Source organism: Pelodiscus sinensis, chromosome 1 (genome assembly GCF_049634645.1).
Source record: "Pelodiscus sinensis isolate JC-2024 chromosome 1, ASM4963464v1, whole genome shotgun sequence".
Taxonomy (NCBI): domain Eukaryota; kingdom Metazoa; phylum Chordata; order Testudines; family Trionychidae; genus Pelodiscus; species Pelodiscus sinensis.
Genome location: NC_134711.1, coordinates 67,767,824 through 67,790,590, shown reverse-complemented (window position 1 = coordinate 67,790,590; position 22,767 = coordinate 67,767,824). Strand labels below are relative to the sequence as shown.

General features: G+C 43.1%; 1 protein-coding gene across 1 annotated transcript; it reads right to left on the bottom strand.

Annotated features, from left to right (window-relative positions):
- Positions 1–1,224: 1,224 nt before the first annotated feature.
- Positions 1,225–18,023, bottom strand: LOC102454541 (glioma pathogenesis-related protein 1-like). The gene is made up of 6 exons (XM_025183860.2): positions 17,694–18,023; positions 14,131–14,376; positions 13,392–13,504; positions 10,584–10,666; positions 8,217–8,243; positions 1,225–8,132 (listed from the first exon to the last, which is right to left on the bottom strand). Exons 1-6 carry the CDS (start codon positions 17,862–17,864, stop codon positions 7,837–7,839), a joined length of 936 nt encoding a protein of 311 aa, XP_025039645.2. The 5' UTR covers positions 17,865–18,023; the 3' UTR covers positions 1,225–7,836.
- Between the last annotated feature and the right edge of the window lie 4,744 nt (positions 18,024–22,767).

Genomic DNA, 22,767 nt, shown 5'->3' with positions numbered 1-22,767 from the left:
TGTGCCAAAAGCATTGGTAATGGGATAGATGCACTACCTAACAATTCTGGGAATCCTCGGAGCAATCCCAAAGTGGCTGGATGTCACCAAGACCAACATTCTAGCTGCGAAGTCCTCACAAGCACCAAACGGGTGCAATATTGGCTTTGCGTTACCTTTTTAACAGAAGTTGAGATTTATCCCTTTTTCTTTTAGGAGCATCACGAAGGCTGTGTCTACACTGGTGCAATCTCACGCAAAAGCGGCCGCTCTTGCGCAAAAACTTGCTGCCTGTTTACACTGGCAAGTAAACTGATGTTCTAATGTATGAAATCAGGGCTTCTTGCACCAGAACTCTGACGCTCCCACTCAGGAATAAACCCTTTTGCGCAACTGTTCTTGCGCAAGAGGCCAGTGTAGACAGGCAACATGAATTTCTTGCACAAGAAAGCCCGATGGTTAAAATGGCCATCAGAGCTTTCTTGCGCAAGAGAGCGTCTACACTGGCATGAGTGGCGAGGAGTCCTGTGGCACCTTAGGGTATGTCTACACTACCCCCCTAGTTCGAACTAGGGGGGTAATGTATGCATACCGAACTTGCTAATGAAGCCCGGGATTTGAATTTCCCAGGCTTCATTAGCATAAAGCCGGCGCCGCCATTTTTAAAAGCCGGCTAGTGCGAACCCCGTGCCGCGTGTAGCCGCGCGGCACGGGGTTCGCACTAGCCGGCTTTTAAAAATGGCGGTGCCGGCTTTATGCTAATGAAGCCCGGGAAATTCAAATCCCGGGCTTCATTAGCAAGTTCGGTATGCATACATTACCCCGCTAGTTCGAACTAGCAGGGTAGTGTAGACATACCCTTATAGACTAACTGAAGTATAGGAGCATAAGCTTTCGTGGACAAAGACCCACTTCGTCAGATGCATGCCGCTTTTGCAGATTCAGACTAACACGGCTACCCCTCTGATACTTGACACCCTACACTGGCATGGATGCTCTTGCCCAAAATCACATCTCTTGCGCAAAAGTACATGCCAGTGTAGACGCTCTCTTGCACAACTACTTTAACGCAAGAACTCTTGTACTAAAGTGTTTTGCGCAAGATCACGCCAGTGTAGACATAGCCATAGAGTTCCAGCCTGAAACACCAATGCAGGGATTCCCCTCCCCCCCCCACACACACACCCCACCCCTCCAGAACAAGATGAAGGAACACCCATCAAGGTAGCAGGAGCATCATTTTTAGACACAGCAACAACCCTGGAGACTGTATAAGCAGCTGCTGGGGAGCACTTATTTGAAAAGTGCTGAGAACTAGCTGGATCCTGCCTCCTTCCAGGTTCTGAGGCAGGCCTCATTTATTTGTTCAGGAGATAATATTTTAATTTGTTATATCCATGGATGCTAGTTCTTTCAGTAAATTCTCTACAAGAATTTCATTTGTCCTTATCATGCCCCTATCCCAGGAATATAGACAAGTTGAACGTTCCTTGTTGAGGAGTAACCACCTCAGACAATGAACAATACTTATGCCTGGGAGACTTCCGGCCCCATGTGGAGCTAACTCCTGGTACTGGGTGAAGGAATGAAGGAAAAACGTTCACCTTAATTCAAACTGAATTTACACAAGACTATCAACTAATTTTAAAAAACCCTACATGGTAAGAACTGCAAGTGCTAGAACATGGGTATTGCTAACTGGCTCCATTTCACAGCCAGGTGTAAGATGGAACTGAGGGTTGGCTAGTTGCTTTGCCCCCTTTATGCCCTTGGATGGGAGATGCAAGAGTAGGAAGGGCATAGTCATGGTCTGGTGGACATGGTTGGCTAAAATGTTCCAATCTCCAGCCTACTGGGAGCATGTGCACTAGAAGTAGAACACACGAGAACACTTGAAGAATTTCAGCTGCTAAAACAAAGTATTGTAAAAATGAATGGGTTTATTTTTCGGTTTCTAAGGTAAAGAGTCCCTTTTTGTATATACTTTTCTTAAACTGGCAAATTAACCATTGAAAAGGGGCTTATGTATACAAACATAATTTTCAAATCTCTTCGCTGTTTTGTATCCAGGTGTGTGAACAGGCTAATTAGTGGACAGGGTACATTAAGTGTAAATGGTGGGAGAAGAGGTGTGAATTCATTCCAACTTTAAGTCTTCCCCAAAAATGTTAAGGTCTGCTCTCCAGGATAGACTCTTCCTCTTAGCTCACTTTCTCCACCTCACTCTATTCCTCTTTCCTCAAGGTTGAAAGTAGGCTATGTCTACACTATGGAGTTTTTCCGGGATACCAGAGGTATCCCAGAAAAACTCTGCCACGTCCAGGGAACACGTCTGCTCTTCAGCTTTTTTTTGTGGAAGAGCAGATGCACTCTTTTGGAAGCCCTGTCTTCCTCCTCTCACAAAGAAGACGGGCTCTTCCAAAAGAGGAGGTTTTTCCAAAATTTGGCACCGTGTAGATGGGCCAAATTTCGGAAAAGCCTCTTCTGAAAAATCTATTGGAAAAAGGTACGCAATTTGCGTACCTTTTCCAATAGATCGTTGTAATGTAGACATAGTCATCTTTCTATTTTGAATTGCCAGGCTTTCAGTGATCTATCTCACACCCTAAAGTTAAACTTCCTGTTTTGCTATTTACTAACAGCAGTGCAACAGTTTTCAAATCTGTACATATCAGGGGTGAAAGTAACTTAAAATTTCTTACAGGTACTGTCCTACTGGAAGTTGGGTCATTGCCAGCTCTTTAAATAGCTCCCTGCAGACTTTTGCCAGAGCTCAGCCAGCTCTTGCCAGAGCTGTGCACCAGGATGCACCTTCTTACTTTCACCTCTATTATATATATCCAACATTCAGGCCAATGAAGGTTGCTTCCCCATTGTTATATACTCTCACATACTCCTCAGTAAAATAATTATCTCTTTCTCTGAAGCTCTTCTGAGGATAATGATACTACCTGTCAAGGAAGACGGTGCGATAAGAGGCAAAATATCTGGCAGGGAAAAGAAGAAAATACTATATATTAGGGCTGTCAATTGACCTGTGTTAACACCTGTGATTAGCACAGGACAGGATTAACGCATTAATTTTTTTAATGCGTTAATCACAGGCAATAATGCTGCGCTGCCCCTTTGAAGTGCCACGCCGACGCTTTAAAGGGGCTTTACAACATGGAGCTAGGGATCAGCTAGGCACTCCAGCTGATCCCCAGCTCCACTTACACTGCCCCTGTGAAGTGCCATTTTGGTGCTGTGAAAGTAGAAAGAATCATATTGTAAGAGAAAGATTAATTATACTGTAATAATAGAATAAATTCAAGGAATACTGTTTGTCCCTGAACAGGAAAGAGAAATTATGTTAATGTTGTTTGTAGGTATGCAGGATGGATCAGAGTGGAGCCAGGTGTGTCTGGGATAACAGGAAAAGGAACATTAGGTGTTAAACAGAAAGTAATTGAGATAACCAGTGAGATATGGACAGGAATTTGCTGAGGCTTGATATGGAAATGAAGATATGTGACTAATCTCATGGGAATCGTGAGTTTTGCCCCCTTTTGTAATCTTGTTAATTTTGCTTTCTTTTGTCTGTATAAATCAAGGGGTCTGAGTCTTGTATGGTGCTCACATTTTCTGGGTGTATTAGCAGAGCGGCTTTGCTAATAAACAGAGTGGTCTGACAAATTTGTGAGTCCTGAGTCTGACTTTGACAGCGCTTTAAAGGGGCAGTGCATGAGGAGCTGGGGATCAGCTAGAGACTCCAGCTGATCCCTGGCTCCACTGTTGCAAAGCCCCTTTGAAGCACCGGAGTGGCACTTAGAAGAGGATTTGCAACATGGACCCTGGGATCAGCTGGGCACCTCTCCATAACAGCTACCATTTCACCGGGCACAGCTGGGGGAGGGGTGCATGACCCCTGGCTGGGGCAGGTCCAGGTTAATCTGTCACCTGTGCTCCTCAGCCAGAGTGAGGAGTGCAGTAAGCTGTTCACTTTTTCCTCGCTCCCTGATGAAGCGGAACAGCCAGCAATTCTCCCGTAAAAATCAAGGGGAGGAAGGAAGAGAGGGAGCTTCAGTCTCCCACCTTACCTAAAGGTTCACTATGGGGATGGGAGCCTTGGAGTTGGGGCAGTCCTGGATGGGAAGACACCTCTAGCCAGCCCCCTTCACCTCTCTGGTCATTCTGAGATTTATGAGAAGCAATACCATTTCTGACACAACCAACCTATACCTTGCTTTCAGTTATGATAAGAGGTATCTGCACACCAAATTTGGTGGTCCTAGCTCTTACCATTTAGGAGGGGTTCTTGAACAAACAAATGGATACACAGACAAACTTTCTCAAATATATAGTATATATACTAATGTAACTAAACTGTGTTATAGCTGTCTGATTCCTGAGTAGTTTAAATGCATTCATAGAGTCCAATGTCTGAAGAGATCATCGTGACTATCCACCCGGACCTTTCATATATCACAGGCAATAGAACGCCCCAAAATAATTCCCAGAACATATCCTTTACTAAAACAACCATTCTTGATTTAAAAAATATCACCATGACCTTGGTTTACTCTCTGACTGTGGAAATATCAATTTACAGACACAAAAAAGAAATATTCTTTTATTCAGGGTAATATCCAACTCTGCATTTTCCTGCTGCAGACAGTTAACTGAACAATGCTTTAAGTGTATCTGTATTTTCAAAGGAGGGCAATATTGACTATCATTAATTTTATGATCCCCGAGAATACTTTCTCTACAACTCAGCATGAGAAGTATAGCCAAACCTCTGATTGTCTGTGGGGGAGGGCAGGGGGAAGAATTTTTCTCCTGGGATAAAGCATTGCATGATGAGCCAGGTGCATTATGGGCTATTTTTCTATAAAAATTTTGGGTATGGGCTGCTGCCAGAGTGATAAGACAATTAAGTTTAGTCTGGTATCACATCAGAGTACTGGGCTTACAGTGTGGTGGTTTTAGGTAAGTCAAATCACATATAGCACATTCGGTATGTAAGTGTCTATGTCTACACTGGCAGCTTCTTGCGCAAGAACTGTTTTGCGGAAGAGTTCTTGTGCAAAATGTCTTCCACAAGAGCGCGTCTACACTAGCATGTGCTTTTGCGCAAGAGCATCTATGGCAGGGTGAACGCTCTCTTGCTCAAGAAAGCGCTGATGGCCATTTTAGCCATAGGGGTTTCTTGCGCAAAAAAATCATGTTGCCTGTCTACACTGCCTTCTTTTGCAAGAGCTCTTGTGCAAGAGGGCTTATTCCTCGTGGGGAGAGGAATAACTCTTCTAGAAGAAGCCCTGTTTTCCGACATTGTACTGTAAATTTATTTGTGCAAGAACGCGCTTGCAGTGTAGATACCTGGCAAGTTTTTGCGCAAGAAGAGCTGTTCTTGTACAAGAAGCTGCCAGTGCAGACATAGCCATAGTGTTTATGTGTTAAATAGATACTTTTGCTTTTTCCGTGCCACCCTCCCCCCTCAACTAGAAGCACGAAGGGCAGGGGGGTATTTTAATTCAAGCTAGTTGCCACTTTAATGTCAAATCCAACCCATTGGTATTAAGGCCCATCTTTTAAGGCCTCTCTCTGATCTACCTCTGCTGCAATGTCACTTATGCCCTTGTGCTGAAGCAGCATTAGGTCCAGAGTGACCGAGTAGACTAGAGGCTGCCAAGTGAGCAAGACAAGAGCCTTATGGCAGTGCTGACATAGAGGTAGGACAGACACTTATTAAAATCTTATGTAGAGAAAAACAGGTTGATGACAGAGGAAAAGGAAATAGAAAGTAAGAAAGGAGTTCTCATGATTCTATAACCCATCTCAGGATGAAGCCAAGAAAACTTTGAACTGCATCTTTGGAGTTATAGTTAAGGGAGTATGGCACACACTTAGTATGTTATAATTATACATGTAGATCCTCAATCTACTTTTCCTCCTGGAATTGGACTGAGACCTAACAAATTCATTCTACCTTGGCCACCAAACAGTCATTTAATTGATACAAACTTTCAGTTCTCACTCACTTGCTCTGGATGTGAAGCAGAAAGGCTCAGTATTCTATTTCCCCAGAGTCACTCGGTCATCAAAAAATGTGTGTGTGTGTGTTTATAATGTCTAGATATAAGACAAAATAGGAGACTAGATGATTATATAAGCTATAGGACATTACACACAGTCTGCTGTTGCTGGAATGGGGCTCCTTGCTGACTTCTTTAGGGAAGCTGTTTAGTGCGAGTCTCATGAAGTGTATGGAAGATCATTACTTGACAATAGTCTTAGAAATGTAGCCATGTTAGTCTTGTGTAGCTGAAGCAAAATACAGGACTATGCAGCACTTTAAAGACTAACAAGATGGTTTATTAGATGATGAGCTTTTGTGGGCCAGACCCACTTCCTCAGATCAAATAGGGGAAGAAAATAGTCACAACCATATATACCAAAGGATACAATTAAAAAAAAAGAACACGTATGAAAAGGACAAATCAAATTTCAGAACAGAAGGGAAATGCGGGGTGCGGGGGGAAGTAAATGTCTGTGAGCTAATTGTATTAGAGGTGATAATTGGGGAAGCTATCTTTGTAATGGGTAAGATAGCTAGAATCTTTGTTGAGCCCCCTGCGTAGAGTGTCGAATTTTAGCATGAATGACAGTTCAGAGGATTCCCTTTCAAGTGCAGATTTAAAAGGCTTCTGAAGCAGGATGCAGGTAATTAAGTCGTTGAGACAGTGTCCTTTCTGGTTGAAATGGCAAGAAACTGTTTTTTCTTTGTGATCCTGTCTAATATCTGTTTTGTGGGTCTGGGAGACAGACCCATAGTCTCCTATAGATAACCACCTAACCTCAAGATGATTCTTACCAACAACCACAGGACATACCACACTAATACCAACCCTTGTACCTTCCCTGGCAACAAACCCCGTTGCCATCTTTGTCCACATATTCACTCTGCTGATACCATTATTGGACCTAACCAAGTGACTTATAAGATCAAGAACACATATTCCTGCGCATCCAGAAATATAATTATGCTATCATGTGCCAAAAGTGTCCGTCTGCTTTGTACATTGGACAAACGTCTCAGACACTTCGCCAAAGGATCAATGCCCACAAAACAGATATTAGACAGGATCACAAAGAAAAAACAGCTTCTTGCCATTTTAACCAGAAAGGACACTGTCTCAACGACTTAATTACCTACATCCTGCTTCAGAAGCCTTTTAAATCTGCACTTGAAAGGGAATACTCTGAACTGTCATTCATGCTAAAATTCGACACTCTACGCGGGGGACTCAACAAAGACCCTAGCTATCTCACCCATTACAAAGATAGCTTCTCCAATTATCACTTCTAATACCATTAGCTCACAGACATTTACCTTCCCCATCCCCACATCCCCCTTCTGTTCTGAAATTTGATTTGTCCTTTTCATATGTGTTCATTTTTTTAAATTGTATCCTTTGGTATATATGGTTGTGACAATTTTCTTCCCCTATTTGATCTGAGGAAGTGGGTCTGGCCCACAAAAGCTCATCATCTAATAAACCATCTTGTCAGTCTTTAAAGTGCTACATAGTCCTGTATTTTGTTTCTACTTGACAATAGTGAGTCTTAGGCAAAGGCAGCTACAGTGAAATGTCACCTTCAGACCTTCTCTTCTAAGGTGCTTCTTAGGGAAAAGAATGGAATACTATAAGTTATGCCAGTGGTGCACAGTGCAGGTACGCCAGTGGTGCAATGTATGGTTTCGATTAAATAGTTAACACTCTCTCCTGCTCCTTGTCCCAAACAACCATGAGCATCCTGGGAAAATTGGCTGGTACTAATGCCTATGTACACTGACAATAGGAGGCAAATAGATTACTCATATATAAATATTTGGGGATACTGCCATTGAACTAGTAGGACAGCACCAAAAATCAGTAACACAAACAGTAACCTTACTATTAAAACAATAATACAGTATTGGTCACACGAGGAGCGTGGAGAGCTAAGTTGTGGGGCACCGGGGCGGCCTGGCTGTGGGGCACTGGGGCGGCCTGGCTGTGGGGCACTGGGGCGGCCTGGCTGTGGGGCACTGGGGCGGCCTGGCTGTGGGGCACCGGGGCGGCCTGGCTGTGGGGGTGTGTCCCAGTCTGGATGCCAACTGGAGTAACCTAGAAAACAAAAATGTATTTATCAAGTCATGTGACATAGAAAACTACATAATTCAGTTAACAATGTGTGACTGGGATACATACTTGTTAATTTCTCACGTTCTGGATTTTCTGGTGGGAGATGAGAAAAATGTTAATATGGCTGTCATTGAATCATAGAATCATAGAATACTAGAACTGGAAGGGACCTTGAGAGGTCATTGAGTCCAGTCCCCTGCCCTCATGGCAGGACCAAGTACAGTCTACCATCCCTGATAGATATCTATCTAACCTGCTCTTAAATATCTCCAGAGATGGAGATTCCACAACCTCCCTGAGCAATTTATTCCAGTGTACAGCTTTATTTTATTAATGAAAAATGGATAGCCCATTGGTGCTGCTGCTATTATGAATGACAGTCTAGGGTTTGTGTTTTCTTCCTTCCTGGGCAGGATTTGCTTCTATTTTATAAGGGTGTTTAAAGTATTAAGATAAAAAATTGCAGATTTCTACAGAGACTAGTTGAGTTAGAATTTAGTCATAATTACTTGAAGCCAAAGTACTTGAGCCAGTTCATTCAGCAAATCATATAAAGTGACCCATAATGTGAAAGGCACAAGAGAAAAGCAAGAAGTGGCAAATACCATTTAGATGTATAACTTGTTGACTGAACTCACACTTCAGGTAGATTTCCAAATGACCAAAAAAATGACCTGTGTCAACAAAACCTGCATCCCCAGCTGACAGTGCAAAAATTTGGCACTGATTTTTTTTTTTTGTCAATTGATTTTTTAAAAAAGGTAGATACAGTAAATAAAGTTGGTATAACAGAGATGAGGGAAACTGTAAATATAAAAAGTGGGATTTATTGTTTTCAAAGAGTTTTTAAAAGTGCAATTAGCACAAACATTTGTGTGAACTTCCTCACTGGGCTGGATGGGGAAAGCATATAATACAGAAAGAAAATTCATTAATGGCTAAGTCCCATGGAAATCAGTCACATGCCAGATCAGAACAGCACAGATGGATATATTTGCAGGAGCTAGCCTTAAACATTTGAAAATTCTTTTTACCCCCCTGTAGCCAGACACAAACCCCATCTTGTTTTTCCATGAACCCCATCTTGTTCCCCCCCCCAGAGAGCAAGAGAAAGGCAGTCAGCCTTTGATGCCCTGGGAACGCAGGTGTGCTGCCTGTCCCTGACTCTACCATAAACAGAAACCAGACAGTAAATGGGCTAGCTGACGACCCGGGGCCTCCCGTCGCCCTGATGGCTAGTACCAGTAATTGACACGCCTGCACTGTCCCAGGAGAGGAATCTTCGCCCATCACATACCAGAGGTGCCCATTGTCTGCATTTTCCCAGGTGTAAATTATGCTTTGCACCCTTCGTGGGAAACTTGGCATTCAAAGCCATTTTTCCTAATTGGCCATTTGAGCCCAGGAAGAAGCCTACATGACCCAGGGAGTATAAAAGAGGTTCAGCAGCCCACCCCATTTGAGCTCCAATCATCTATACCTGCTGGCAGGTATTGATTGTCTCCCGAGGTCTGTGGGACGCCCAACTTCTTCCCGAGGGATTGAGAGAAAGACGCTGGCCACGCCAAGTCTGGAACGCAGGGGTGAGAATATACCTGCTATGTGTCTATTTTGCATGCATTTAATAAGAGCTCAGAGAACCAAAAGGGTTTCATGGTACCTGTAAGTAACTTATTAGTGTAATTTCTGTCCTGTCCTTTGTAGTGGCTGTGTTATCTGTAACACAGCAGTAGCATTTAACAACTAAGTTTACTCTGTAACAATAAAATAGTAACTGTTTAAGCTTTAACCTGACTCCTTCAGTTGCTGTAACAGAACCAAGCACAATTTAAAAGAACTTCAGCCGGTCATAAGGGACTCACTGCCCTGACCCCCCCTCTCAGTGACACCCCCTCTCAGTGACAATGTTTCTGGTAATCCTTTGGTGCATGAGTCTGTGACATCAGATGCCATGGGCTGCAAAACTTGCCAGCAGAACTTCACAGTCAGGAAACAAAAAATGTAAAGTTTTAGGTATTTGTTTGGTTGGAGCACCTGTGAGCCTAGTTAGTTGGGATATTCATTCTGAAGATATCTATTTTTATTTTCTGTATTGGAGTTTGTCCTTTAAGTGTCTCTGCACTTAGTGAAAATACTACAGATGTTAACGATGGTTCCTGACTTCAGTGGGATGCTACATAGCAGTAAGGGTCTCTCTAGCAGACCACTTTTTTCTATTTTTTGGAAATTATAGATGTTCTTCATTGTTGGCTTTTCTGCTCCATGTCAGTTCTGAATTCAGATGTAAAAATTCTAGGAAAAGTACTCCAGCTGACTTAATAATGTTAATAGCTTATTTAGCCTTGTGCAGCCTGAATATCTGCCACATTTCCCCTGCCAATTACTCATCTTTGCTTTCCTTAGAACACCCTTAGCAGATTCCCTTGCACTTACCACAGAGCGTGGTCACACACTTTTCGCCATTGCAGTCACTACACGCTGCTCCTGTTTTATAAGGCTGCATTGGATAATTCCCACTGCAAAGCAGAAAAAATCATTTAATCCTTTGAGAGGAAAATTTAAATATGCACATCCTGGGTGAATTCTGCATCATTGCTGCATGTGCACAGAATTCATGGCCCCCACAAGATTTCTTTGCTTCCCTGCAGAAAAGTGACTTCTGATGGGGAAGCAAAGTGAAACTGCAAAAGCAGTCATTCATCCCTTCCCAGCAGTGGAAGCAGGTCAGTTTGGGCACCCAGAACAGCTGGTAGAGATGAAAATCACCACAGAGGTGGGGAGGCTAGGAAGTCATCCATATGTGAGTGTGTGAAAGAGAGAGAGACACACACACACACACACACACACACACACACATTGTCCTTCTCACTCAATATTGGAGCATGCTTAATGTGGTAGGGCTGGGCTATAGGATATTTCTGAGGAGGTAGATGTGTTGCAGGCTCTGTCCCCTCATGCAGAACAGAATGTAATAGCCTCCTTAGTGAATTTTTCCCATTGTTTTTGTCCTTGTTTTCTCAAGAGTATAAAACAGGTGTAAAAATTTTAAGGCTTCTTTATATTTCCAGTGTGGTGCAAAGGAGTCTTTTTGTATAGGACAATATGACCTTATGAACCAGGGCTACTTGACATGCAGCCCACGGGCCACACATGGCCCGTGGCCTGTTTGTTTGAAGTATGTAGTGTGATTTGGGTTTACGCAGGGCTCAATACGTGGCCCGCGGGTGGGATCCTTTGAAAATGGCCTCCACTAGGAACATGTTCCACAACAGCGAGGTGTCTCCCAGGTGGAATGAGCACTGAAAGATGTAAGTGGATGGGCTGGCTGGAACAGATGGGCATAGGGTGTCAGCGTTTCTAACCCCCCGAGGAGGTGCCGGGAGCACCAGGGCATTTTGTGAAAGAAGTTATTTGCATATATATTTGCAAATATATGCAACCACACTTAAGTCGTGGCCCTTGCCATGTGCCGTGAGTATCATTGTGGCCCCCGGGGCTTCCAAAGTTGAGTAGCCCCGTTATAAATGCTTATGTTGCTCTAGTGATTAGACCTGGTCTAAATTTTTGCACTGAAAATATTTCCTATCATAATGTGCTTCAGCAACAGTTTGCTACTGACCTTTCTGGAGATGGTCAGTAGCCAGCATAAATTGTGAGTTTGAGTCCCCAGCCCTCACTTATTCTTCAATTACTTGTGATGTAACACTGAGAATATGATTGCATATATTTGCGGACTAATAGCTAGAAGTAACCGATCAATAGTAGCTACATTAGACATGGGGGTTAGAGATTTCCTTCAATGCTCTCCCTTCCGATTATGCATCCATTGTATATTGTAGTTTAAATAAATTACCAAAATAATTGAAACCAGCATGATTATACTTTGTTATTTTAACAAATAAAATATGCAGAATTTTGAAGAATTTTTAATTTTTGTTACAGAATTCTCCCAGAAGAAGAAGTGTTATAGTCACATAAGAGTACTTTGGGGTAAAAAAGCCCTTAACCCAGAAATATGTTTTTTTTTAATAAAATCAGTTGTTTTAGATGTTTCTCTGGTGCAGACTATGAACCTCTCACATTAGGGAGTGGCTACTCATGTGACTCATCCTATTTAAATGAATGGGATTTCTGATAGCGCAATGTGTTCTTCAGGGTATGGGAATCTGGTTCTGCATTACTATAACCTGTTTTATTTAAAGAATTTATACCACAGTTCTGTAAGACTAACTTGAGGATCTTTCTTTAATGGAAAGGATCTTATTTCTGGAGTTGGACTTTTCAATAGCTGCCAAGTCTGAGTGGGGGCAGTACAGGCAAGTTGACAGACTTGCCAGGCTCCTGAACTGTGGTGGTGGCATGGGGTGCTGTTTCCAGGGTCTTGGAAGGAGTAGGCCTCAGGCAGAAGGGGCGGGGCTGGGCAGGGGCCCCTCAGCACTGCCCAGACTGCACATCACCCCAGCACTGTCCAGAGCACACTGTGTTGGTCTCTGGAGCACCACACAACTCTTCAGCAGAGATTTAAAAGTCCCAGAGCTCCACTTGGGAGCCCTAGGCCCCTTTGAATCGCTGGGCCCTGGTGCAGTCCCCTGCTTCCCCGCCACCTATCTCTGTCAATGGGTTTGAAACTGTAGCAGAATTGCAGTGTTACCATGAGGGAAAGCTGCTCTCTTTCCCCCAGTTTTGACTGATTTTGAGTTACAATTCAAACTGGAAATGCAGAATAGGAACAGGAAGTTATGTGGCTACTTTTTGGCTGGAGGATCTGATTATATAAAAGATATCCCTTCTGAGCAGATTCATTTCATGCCTTGCATATGTGTGATCAGGTGGTATGTTTTTATTAGAAAATAGTCAAGCTTACCCATGTCAGAAAAACAGCAACACTGGCTAGTTTGCAATTTGTCAACTTGTACTAAAATGAGTACACTGTTTGCCTCTCAACTTCTTCATGGAGAGTGACAAAATGAAACTCTAATTGGCAATTTGCATTTCAAACTGCTTTATTCCTCCTCCTCTGAAGGGCAGTTTTTAATTGTTTATCTGCATAACTTCGTCAGATTTTTTGAAAGGGCGATTGTGCAGACTGTGGGGGGAGGGGAGACAATGGGCAAGGTATCCTTTCCCCATGCCTTCTTAGCAAAGGTTCATTGCAACTGTTTCGCTTGGGCACAGCTCTCTGGGTGGATCAGTCAGAGTGGAACTGCTTTGGGATCTTTAAAATGATATCAACTAACTTACGCTGGTCCGTAGTTGCAAACAAAATGTGCTCCATTGGTGAGTCCTTTGAAACCTGTAACACTAGGACAGAGGTGAACTGCACAGCCAACTTTGTAACTGGTAGCCCAAACAACCTGAAAAGAAAACCAAAGTACATCACACATTTCCAGGACTACACAAAGCCTGCTGCACTTACGATGTTCAACAAGAAAAATCCAATTGAGGGGTGTGTATCTTGAGTGTGTTTTGCAACAGTCCAGGGAGCCATTTAGATGAACAATTGTTGTATTTATTATTTGACTTGTGATTGTGTAATGTTGGAATCAGACATTCTCTTTCTTAGGCTCAGATCCTCCCCCTTCTGCAGAAAAATTCTCAGGGCTTGCGAGGACAGGGGAGAAAAATCTAAATATCCTCTCACTAAGTTCTCCCCAGATCAGACTGTCAGGGCATGCCTCCTTCTCCCTTTGTGGCAGGTTCAATGCCAGAAGCAGACATCTCATGGTTCTCTCCCAAAGGCCCAGGAATAGCTGCATGTGGGTGCTATGTCTCCAAACCAAGGCCAATAAGTCTCTTGCTGCACAGCACCCTCCTTTGTCCCTTTTTCTTTTAGCACAAAGTTCTCCTAACCCACACTTGTAAATTTTGTAAGTGACTTAGATTACAACTTAGAACATGTGGAAGGGCAAAATGCATGTCTGCCTTGTTCTTTACAAAGACCACTAATGGTTTGAAATCAAGATAGAAAAACAAGAATCACCTGAGTGTAATGGCCACATTTTCCAATACAATTGCGAGTCTCAAAATTGTAGTTTGTGACTTCATCATACCAACTCCTGAGAGCTGCATTCACAGAAAAGAGAGAGAGAGAGCCAGTCCAAATGTTTTCTCCAACTGGAGTAAAATCAGGGTGTACTTTTCCAGGTATTTTAAGATAGACATTATGATCAAAGATGCACCGCTTTGCCCAGGCTTTGGCAGTCTTAGCTAAAGCAGAGTCCCAGGTCTGTAGGATGAAAAAGACATGAAAATTACTTAAAATGCAATGACTTATACAAACTCAAACTTGTTTAACAGAAACTTTTCTCTTAATCCTTCCTGCCTCCAAGACATGTAATCTTGGACTCTTCTCTGCTTGTCTCCCTGCCCTACATCCAGTCTTTCCTAAAATCCTATCATTTGTTCACTTTATCTACAAAATCCACTCTTTTCTTCCTTCCCTTTATGTATTGTAAGCTATTTAATATTTGTGCACTCATCTCTGAGATGCAGTCCATTAAATATGTAAGACTGGATCATGGCATTGAGCCACTAAGACCTAGGATGATGCCAGTTAGTCCAATATGAGCTCTGCAAACATTCTACTTTCTCTGCACAGGCATGCATGTTTTTCATCAGTCATTCGACTGACATAGACTCTGCTCTGCTGATCAGTGCTGGTAGTAGTGGTGCTGTAGCCATACCTACCTGTCTCTGCCCTCCTTAATTCCCCAGAGTGCAGGGATTGCTATTATTAATGGGCCATGCACAATCACACAGGTGGGTGAAACCTTTCTTGCTCAACCTTGCATGGCTGCAGAGACAGCACTTGCATTCTGGGCCATAAACATTATTTAAACAAAGAAAAGGGCAAGAAATGCACATTTTACATTGGTGTGCACTCAGTCCGTAGGCAGCATGTCTGAAGGCCACCGTCACACTCATGTTTTGCCTGCAGTTTGTGCATGGAAATTCCTTTGATGTTAGGTCATGGCTTGTGTGGCTTCCAAGTAAGAATGTGCCCGCTAATATTGTCCCTTTTGGCTGGCCTGAGTTTGTACCCTAAACTAATATATTAAAGTTTCTCTGGGGTGAAAAACTACACACAAATGTTTTTTTTTTCCTGATAGACAAAGGTCTATTAACAATGGTCAAACTAATCTTGGCCATTTCTCTGATTTGATTAGTAACCTACTGAGCAATCTAGTATTGAACCAGTAGCTAGTTTAATAGTAGCTGTATTTATAGATCTCAGCTTTTCAGCTCAAATGTTGCTACTAACAGCCTTCTCCCCACCACACCATCTATAGTGGCAATATATCCACTCTATCTCAGGAACATCTGCACAGAAGAAGCGATTATCCGAGGTGGGCTCAGCTCCTTTGGTTTTAGGTCGTCTTTGTACCACAAAGCAGAGAAGCTGGACTAATGAATGAAATACTGCAGTCACATCATCTTAGATGTGCATGGGATATATGGTAAATCCAGAGCTGAGCAACACATGCTTCTGGTTACTTGGTTCACACCAGACTTGGCATAGGTTCTATTACTTACTCCACAGTAGACAGTTTAGGCTGTGAACATACAATGCATTACCTAATCTCTGATGGGGCTCCAGTAGTTGTTAACTAGTACCAGTTCTAGTGCTGTGCAGACGAGACTTAATATTCTAATGTTCACCACACCTTGGCAAGATAAGGCTGATGTGAGCCTGGTGAAGCTGAGAAACTATACCATAGTGCTGTCTGACTGCATCCTTGACACACCTGGATCCATTTCCTGACAGAAGGTGCTAGACTATTACAGAGCCCCTGTGCCAGCTTTTCAATGGTTAAAAAGGCCCTCTGTGGAGGGGCTGGTTGTAAGAGGCCATTTCTGCCTGCTTTAAGGTGCTGGCAATCTCTGCTGTTTTTGAGTAGTTACAAACTTCATGCAGAGCTGTCAAACTATGACCTTTTGAATGAGAGGAATTGAAAATGCAACACATTGCAAACTCTGCCCTCCATAACTGAACTTGTTTAAGGAACCTTTAAACATTGAGGGCTCAGTCCTGAGTTCAGCTGTCCACCTGCACAGAGAGTAGAGGTCATACCCTTTACTTTCCTGCACAAGCTGTCCTCTCTTCAGACTGTGGGCATTGCTATGATGGGACAATTGCTTCTGTCATGAGGAAGAGGACTGGTTGGGCAGAAGCAAAAAATGGGAAAAATCTTCATTTTGATCCTTTACTATGCTGTCCAGCATACCAGAGGAAGGACAGGAGGGAAAGTAAATTGTGCCTGTATTATAATGGCACTCAGAATCTATTTGGTGCCTACCTTTCTCCTGAAGCAGCACAGCAGTGCGTTGCTCCGACTCAGGCAGCACTACAAATTGTCAATCCACCCTTCCAAATGGAAAGATGGAATAAGTCTTTACCCAGTTGTAATCATTAATTGCTTTGTTCTTTTGTATTTACTATGATGTACTAACAACTGGAGTAGTTAAAATATTCACAGAACTAGAGAGAAAAGTACAAGGCTAATGTGTTAATTCAAAAGTACAATCCAATCAGGCCTGGATTAGCTCTGGATCAGGTCTAGGGCAATTCACTTTAGTGGGGCCCCAATATACAAGTTTTTTTTCCCAATTTTAAAACAAAATGGTTATGTGTGTGTGGGGAGAAGGCTCAGGGCTTCACATAGGATATGGGATGTGGGGAGGGGCTCAGAGTGTGGAAGAAGTCTCCAGGCTGGGCCAGAGGGTTGGTGTGTAGTGGGGGTGGGAGGGGCACAGCTGTTGGATTGGGCTGGGGATGAAGGGTTTGGGGTGAAAGGGGGGGGGATCCAGGCTGGGGCCAAGGGGCTTGGAGTGTAAACAGGCTCAGGACAGCAGGGGGGGGAGTGTCTGGGAGGAAGTTAGGGTGCAGAATGGGGCTCAAGGCAGGAGTTTGGGTAGGATTACCAGATGGTTTCAACAAAAATATGGGACACCCTTGACATTACATCACAATCTATATTACACCTTATTTAGAAAATACCTGACATTTATATTTTCCCAATTTGTTTCCTGAACAGAAAGTTCAAATACTGGACTGTCTGTTTCAAAACCAGACACCTGGCAACCCTAAGTTTGGGTGATGGAGGGGGCTGAGTTGGAATGTGGGGTGCTTACCTCTGGCATCTCCAATTTGGTGGCTCCGGGAGCTGCCCTAACCTGCAGGAACCACTCCTGCAGCTCTAGTTTCCATGATTCACAGCCAGTGGGAGCTGTGGGAGTGGCATCTGCAGGTGAGGGCAGAGCAGTGCATGGACTGAGCTTTCCCTTCAACCCCCCCTCCCTATTGCTGCATGCTGCTGCCTCCCATGCCCTTGTCAGCCCAGTGGATTAATGCAGCATCATATGGACGTTAGGAGAAGCAGCCCAGGCCCCCGAGCTAAGGGGAACCCTCAAAAGCATCTGGACTTTTGGTGGCCTAGAGATCTTTTTGCAGTCTCCATTAGCCTGGAGCACTGGCCTGCAGTCCCTACAGCCCCTGCATTAATCAGGCCCTGAATCCAATTAAAATAGTGAAGATTTCCTTACCATGTGAAGCATGTTGCTGGCTGGTGGATTCACCTGGGACCGAAAGTTGTTATGAGCATTCACACAGTCCTGGATAAACTGTGTATCTTCTATACCAGGCAAAGTGTAAGAATAACAGGAACTGAAAAGATCTAGAAATAACTGAACAGCAAGGCACAGTCTGACTTTCATGATTCTCAACTGTTTTTGATCTCTCTCAAAATTTTGGAAGAATCTCTTAGTCGCGTATGGTGCTGTTTATCTGGGGATGCAGTTTCACTCTGAGGTCTCTCTTGTCAGTTTCATAAGATGAAATCCTGTTGCTATTTGAAGGTATGATAGGGACAGGAAGTGAATTGCTTCAGCAGTTTCAGCATATAGGTGTTGCTTAACTTTTTAAAAAATGAAGTAACGTACTTTAGAGGATGCCTTACATTTATGAGACCATAGTTAAATTCCCTCCTACAAGAGCTCACATCACATCTTTAACACATGAGGAAACATGGATAGGATTCCTACATCTGCTAACCTCTGAAAATCAATGAGGTCTACCTCTCCTCCAGGGCTATGTCTACACTCATGGCTTCTTCCGCGAGAAATAGGCACATGAGGCTAAGTGTGGAATATTGCCACGCCTCATTTGCATACCTAATGAGCTGCCACTTTTGCAGAAGAGGCTCTTGAGCCAGAAGGAACTGTCTACACTGCCCTTTCTTACGCAATGCCATTATTCCTGAAAATAATCAGCGTAGCAGCATTGCGCAAGAGGGTTTTTCTTGTGCAAGAAGGGGCAGTGTAGACAGCTCCTTCTGGCACAAGAGCCTCTTCTGCAAAAATGGCAGCTCACTAGGTATGCAAATGAGGCTCGGCGATATTCCACACATGTAGAAAAGATGGCCTATCCAATGAGAAAGGCATCTGTGAGTGACTCCGGCTGTGATTCAGAAAGAAGCAGAACTGGAAACAGTTTTTGTTGCTCTTTGTCCTGAATAGATGTCTCTGGTGAGTCCTCCCCAACTTCTGGAAAATGCCTTTCACATCATCTGGATGGATGGACAACATGTGATGGTTGGAAGGATCTGTTAGTTCATTCTGCAGCCCCAGGAAAGAGGAGCCTTACAAACTATGGAGAATTCCTATAAGTGAAGTGTTTTCTGGCACAGGTGAGAGAAACTTGCTCAACTCTGCCTGTTGATATAGAACATCTGTGTTCTGTTGTCTGTGAGAACTGACATGCACTTGCCCACCACATGGAGCTGGAACACCTGGCAGGCCAAGCAAACCACCTTGAGTTCCTTGAGGCTGATGTGTAGCAAGAGCTTTTCTGGAGACCAGAGACCCTGAGTTCTGAGAAACCCCAAGTGAACTACCCAGACTACTGCAGAATTGTCTGATGAGACACACTGATGGTTGCAACCTTGAAAATGGGTCTCCTGCACACACTGCCAGAGGTCCTAAACTCCAAAGAAAGGAGGTGGTCACTGAGGGCACATCTACGCAGCAGGGCTAAATCCAAAATAAGCTACACAACTTGAGCTACATCACTTGCATAGCTTAAGTCGAAATAGCTTATTTCAGCTGTTGGTGCTGTCTACGCAGCAGGAAGTCCAAGAAAGAGCACTCTTCTTCTGGCTTCCCTTAATTCTGGCAACATGAGAGTTACAGGAATTGGAGTAAGAAGTCCGCTAGCTGGAAATTATTTTGACATTATGTTGAAATAACTGCTTGTGTGTAGACACAGACTATGCTATTTTGGAATAACGTTAGTTACGCTGCTGTGTAGACATAGCCTGATGGGGGAAGTGTGATGACTGTGTACAGAGGTAGCAGAATCGAGAGGCAGTTGGCTCAGTGGGCGGCATCATGTCTCTGTGGAAGGCAGCATGGGGGTGCAAGTGCAATGAGCCCAGGTTTATCAGTTAATCACTCAAATGGTTACATGCTAGCATCCCTAATTTGAACTGACCATGAATGATTGTCACAATCTTATGTCTCCATTTGTTAGCTGATACTCCTCCATTATGTAAAGCATATCATATCCCAATCCTCATTATGATAAGCCTATGGGCATCTTCTAATCTCATTCTTTATCTACACTAACAAAGAAACAATTTAGTTGAAAATAACTAAACACTTACAGGCTCAGCATCTGAGGTGTGAAAAATGAGCTTCTTATATACAGAAAATTTACCCATTGTGTAGGAATTGATGATAAAGTAGTTTCCTAATCATTATTGGTTAAGCAATTCTGATTCACATGTTTTCATTTAAGACTTAGTAACTAGAGCTCTACAAGCAATGTGTAGCAAATCTCAAACTCTCTTAAGCTGTGCTTTGAGTCCTTAAGGTTTATGGATCTCAAACCACACTGGTAGAAGTATAGCCAATATATGCTGAGGATGTCTGTACACATTAGAAGACCACAGATATTCTCCCTCACTCCTTTGCTCTCAGACTAGTTTATTTTGTTTTAAAAAAACCATATGAGATAAGTAGATTCTCAGATTTTGTTCCAGGGAGCAAGTAAGTGAAGATGGAGTTCCCCCTGGAGGTTTGAGAAGGTATAATTGTATTAACTTCCACAACCAGGAAATCCTATGTTGAGTAATGTTTGAATATTAATGGTTATTTGTTGATTTGCTTTTTTGCTTGTAAAAAAGGGCGATGCCTTAGAATTATGCAATAACATTAAACAGGAAGTTTAAAACTTTAAAACAGTTTTATTACAAATATAAACTGTTGCATGCTAGGGATTAAGGATTTACAAAATTAGCCTTTTAAGGTTATATTTAAAGCACCTAAATAAGTAACCTCATTTTCAAATGTGTGAGTATGTGAAGCTTACTGAAGTCACTGGGAACAACAGATGTTGAGCAACTTTGAATATTGAGTAATTTTTATTTAGGTACACAATTATGGTTTTACATGCACAACTTTAGGCACCCATTTGTGAACATTTTGGCCCAAGATTAAAATTAACAACCCTTTTGGTAGTTTTAATTTTGAAATATGTAAATTGTAATTATTTATAATTTATGTCCAATAAATGTTTTAAAATAAGGTTTTATAATAGATTCATTTTTACTATGGAATATTCTATACAACGAATTAATACAATTCTGAATATAGTTTTATAGGCCAAGTATAATGTTTCTGAACTACAAGGGAATATATAAAGGTATTGTGGGCCAACTGTTCCATAAAATGAACATCTGTGAAGGTCCCACTAACTTCATCTTGAGCTCTAGGTATGAAAACATGACAGGATTTGACCTTGTGCTTAAACCTCCTCACCCCATCAAACAATATCAATAACCCTTTTGCATTAATGAAGATTCGTGAGATAATACATATTTTGTAAAAAGTTACGTATTTTACCATACAGACTAGAATGGCTTTAAATAAGTAGAATCTTTGTTTACACAAAGACTTTAATTTACCATGAACAGCTGGTGTGTAAATTTTCCCCATGCTAACCTGCTGCACATTATTTGTGTGGACTTTGCTGCTGTGCACAAAAAAATGTGTAGTGACTTTAATCTACTGCTATTTAAAAGCAGAGCAGATTAAATTGCACTGCAGAACTGCTAATGCGTACCAGCATGGTCCTCATGAACATTTAGGGTACATTTTTCAGAATCCTGAAAAAAAATTCAAAGGAAAGGATGTGATCTTTGGCCATCCACGTAAACCTCGTTCTATGAGGAATAAGGGATGGCTTGAAAGAGCACTTTTTTTCTGGAAATTTTGCATATCTTTTTCTGATTTAACAGTGCAGTCTAGACATAGCCTGAGTGTGCAGTAGTCTTGCTACAAACTAAGTGTTTATTTATTGTTTAAACAAGCTTGTTGTTTAAACAAGCTTTCAGTAAATATTAAACATATTGGGCCAATCTTGACTATAAAATTTACATAGCAAAAGAAAAAAATATTTAAAATGCTTGCATCAATACATATGCTCATTTGTAGCAATTCAAGTTAATATATAGGAATCTTTAATGCCTTGTCTCTTGGATAAAATACAGTGACAGAGTCAATCCAACTCCTAGATCCCTGAGACGCCTGTTCAGCCCACAACCTGGTCCTGACCCTGGGTTTTCTAGCTCAGATCCAGCAGCTGATGTTGTGGTTCTTTTGGCCAGGACTCCATTGGGTCTCCACAGGGGTCCTCCATCTTCCCCTGGAGGAGGGAGGGCAGGGCCTGACATGTTTGCACACATGGGTCCATTTTCTCTTGCCTCCAGGCCCTGCAGAGGCTCCTATATGATGCAGGTAGTCCGGCGTGCAGCACACTGGCACACGCTTTGCTTTGCAGCCTCTGAGGGCTCTGATATGACCAGCAGCTCCTTAATTTGAGAGATCTTCCATGTGATCTCTCCAAGCTGCCAGCCTTCTATCAGGACCTCCTCTGGACCTGGAAGCTGTTTTCAGCGACCAGGTCCTTGGGAGCCACCGAGGGGGCAGACCTTCTCATGGAGCCCCTGCTACATTACTCCCATCTTTGTGTGCAGGCAGTGGAATCCTCCTCAGTGTGCCAGAGGTTGATCCTGGCAGAAGTCACCAGGATCAGAGACCTCCTGGGCTATGCCCAGGGAGACTGAGTGGATCCTCTGGCTCTCACCTAGTGCATGGGGCTCTCCACCCTACGTACCTATTCCTCAGCGCATGCTTCAGGAGGTGAAGTACGCTTTGCCGCTCACTCCTTGGGTTCATCTTGACAAGGTCCTGTGAGAGGGTGTATCCCATCCACTCCTCACCCCTGGCCCTCCTGATCTCTCCATTGGCCCTCAGGCCCATGTACCTTCCCAACCGACTCCCCCTTGTCACCCGAGCTGACTGTACATGTTGCAGCCAGTTCCCTTCTGAACCATGCCAAAGAGCCATCTGTACCCACTCATGCTTCACATACTCCACTTCCCCAAACTCGTATCCTGCCCAGATACCAAGTGGCAGGACCTCCTACCACCAATAGAGGATGGAGAGACCCAGTGGGCCAGTCCCTATTCCACCTTAGTTCCACTGCCTGCCGGGGACATGAGCTGGAGAACCCTCCATGGCGCTGTGAGTACGGGTGTATACTTGGCATGGTTCACCC

Bases quoted from the DNA above. Each gene is read 5' to 3' on its own strand.
- LOC102454541 (XM_025183860.2), bottom strand. From the start codon at position 17,864: ATGAAAGTCAGACTGTGCCTTGCTGTTCAGTTATTTCTAGATCTTTTC. The intron at 13,505-14,130 runs GTGATTCTTGTT...TTTTCTTTTCAG, and splicing joins AATGTGGCCATTACACTCAG to GTTGTTTGGGCTACCAGTTA. The intron at 10,667-13,391 runs GTAAGTTAGTTG...TCTGCTTTGCAG, and splicing joins GTTTGCAACTACGGACCAGC to TGGGAATTATCCAATGCAGC.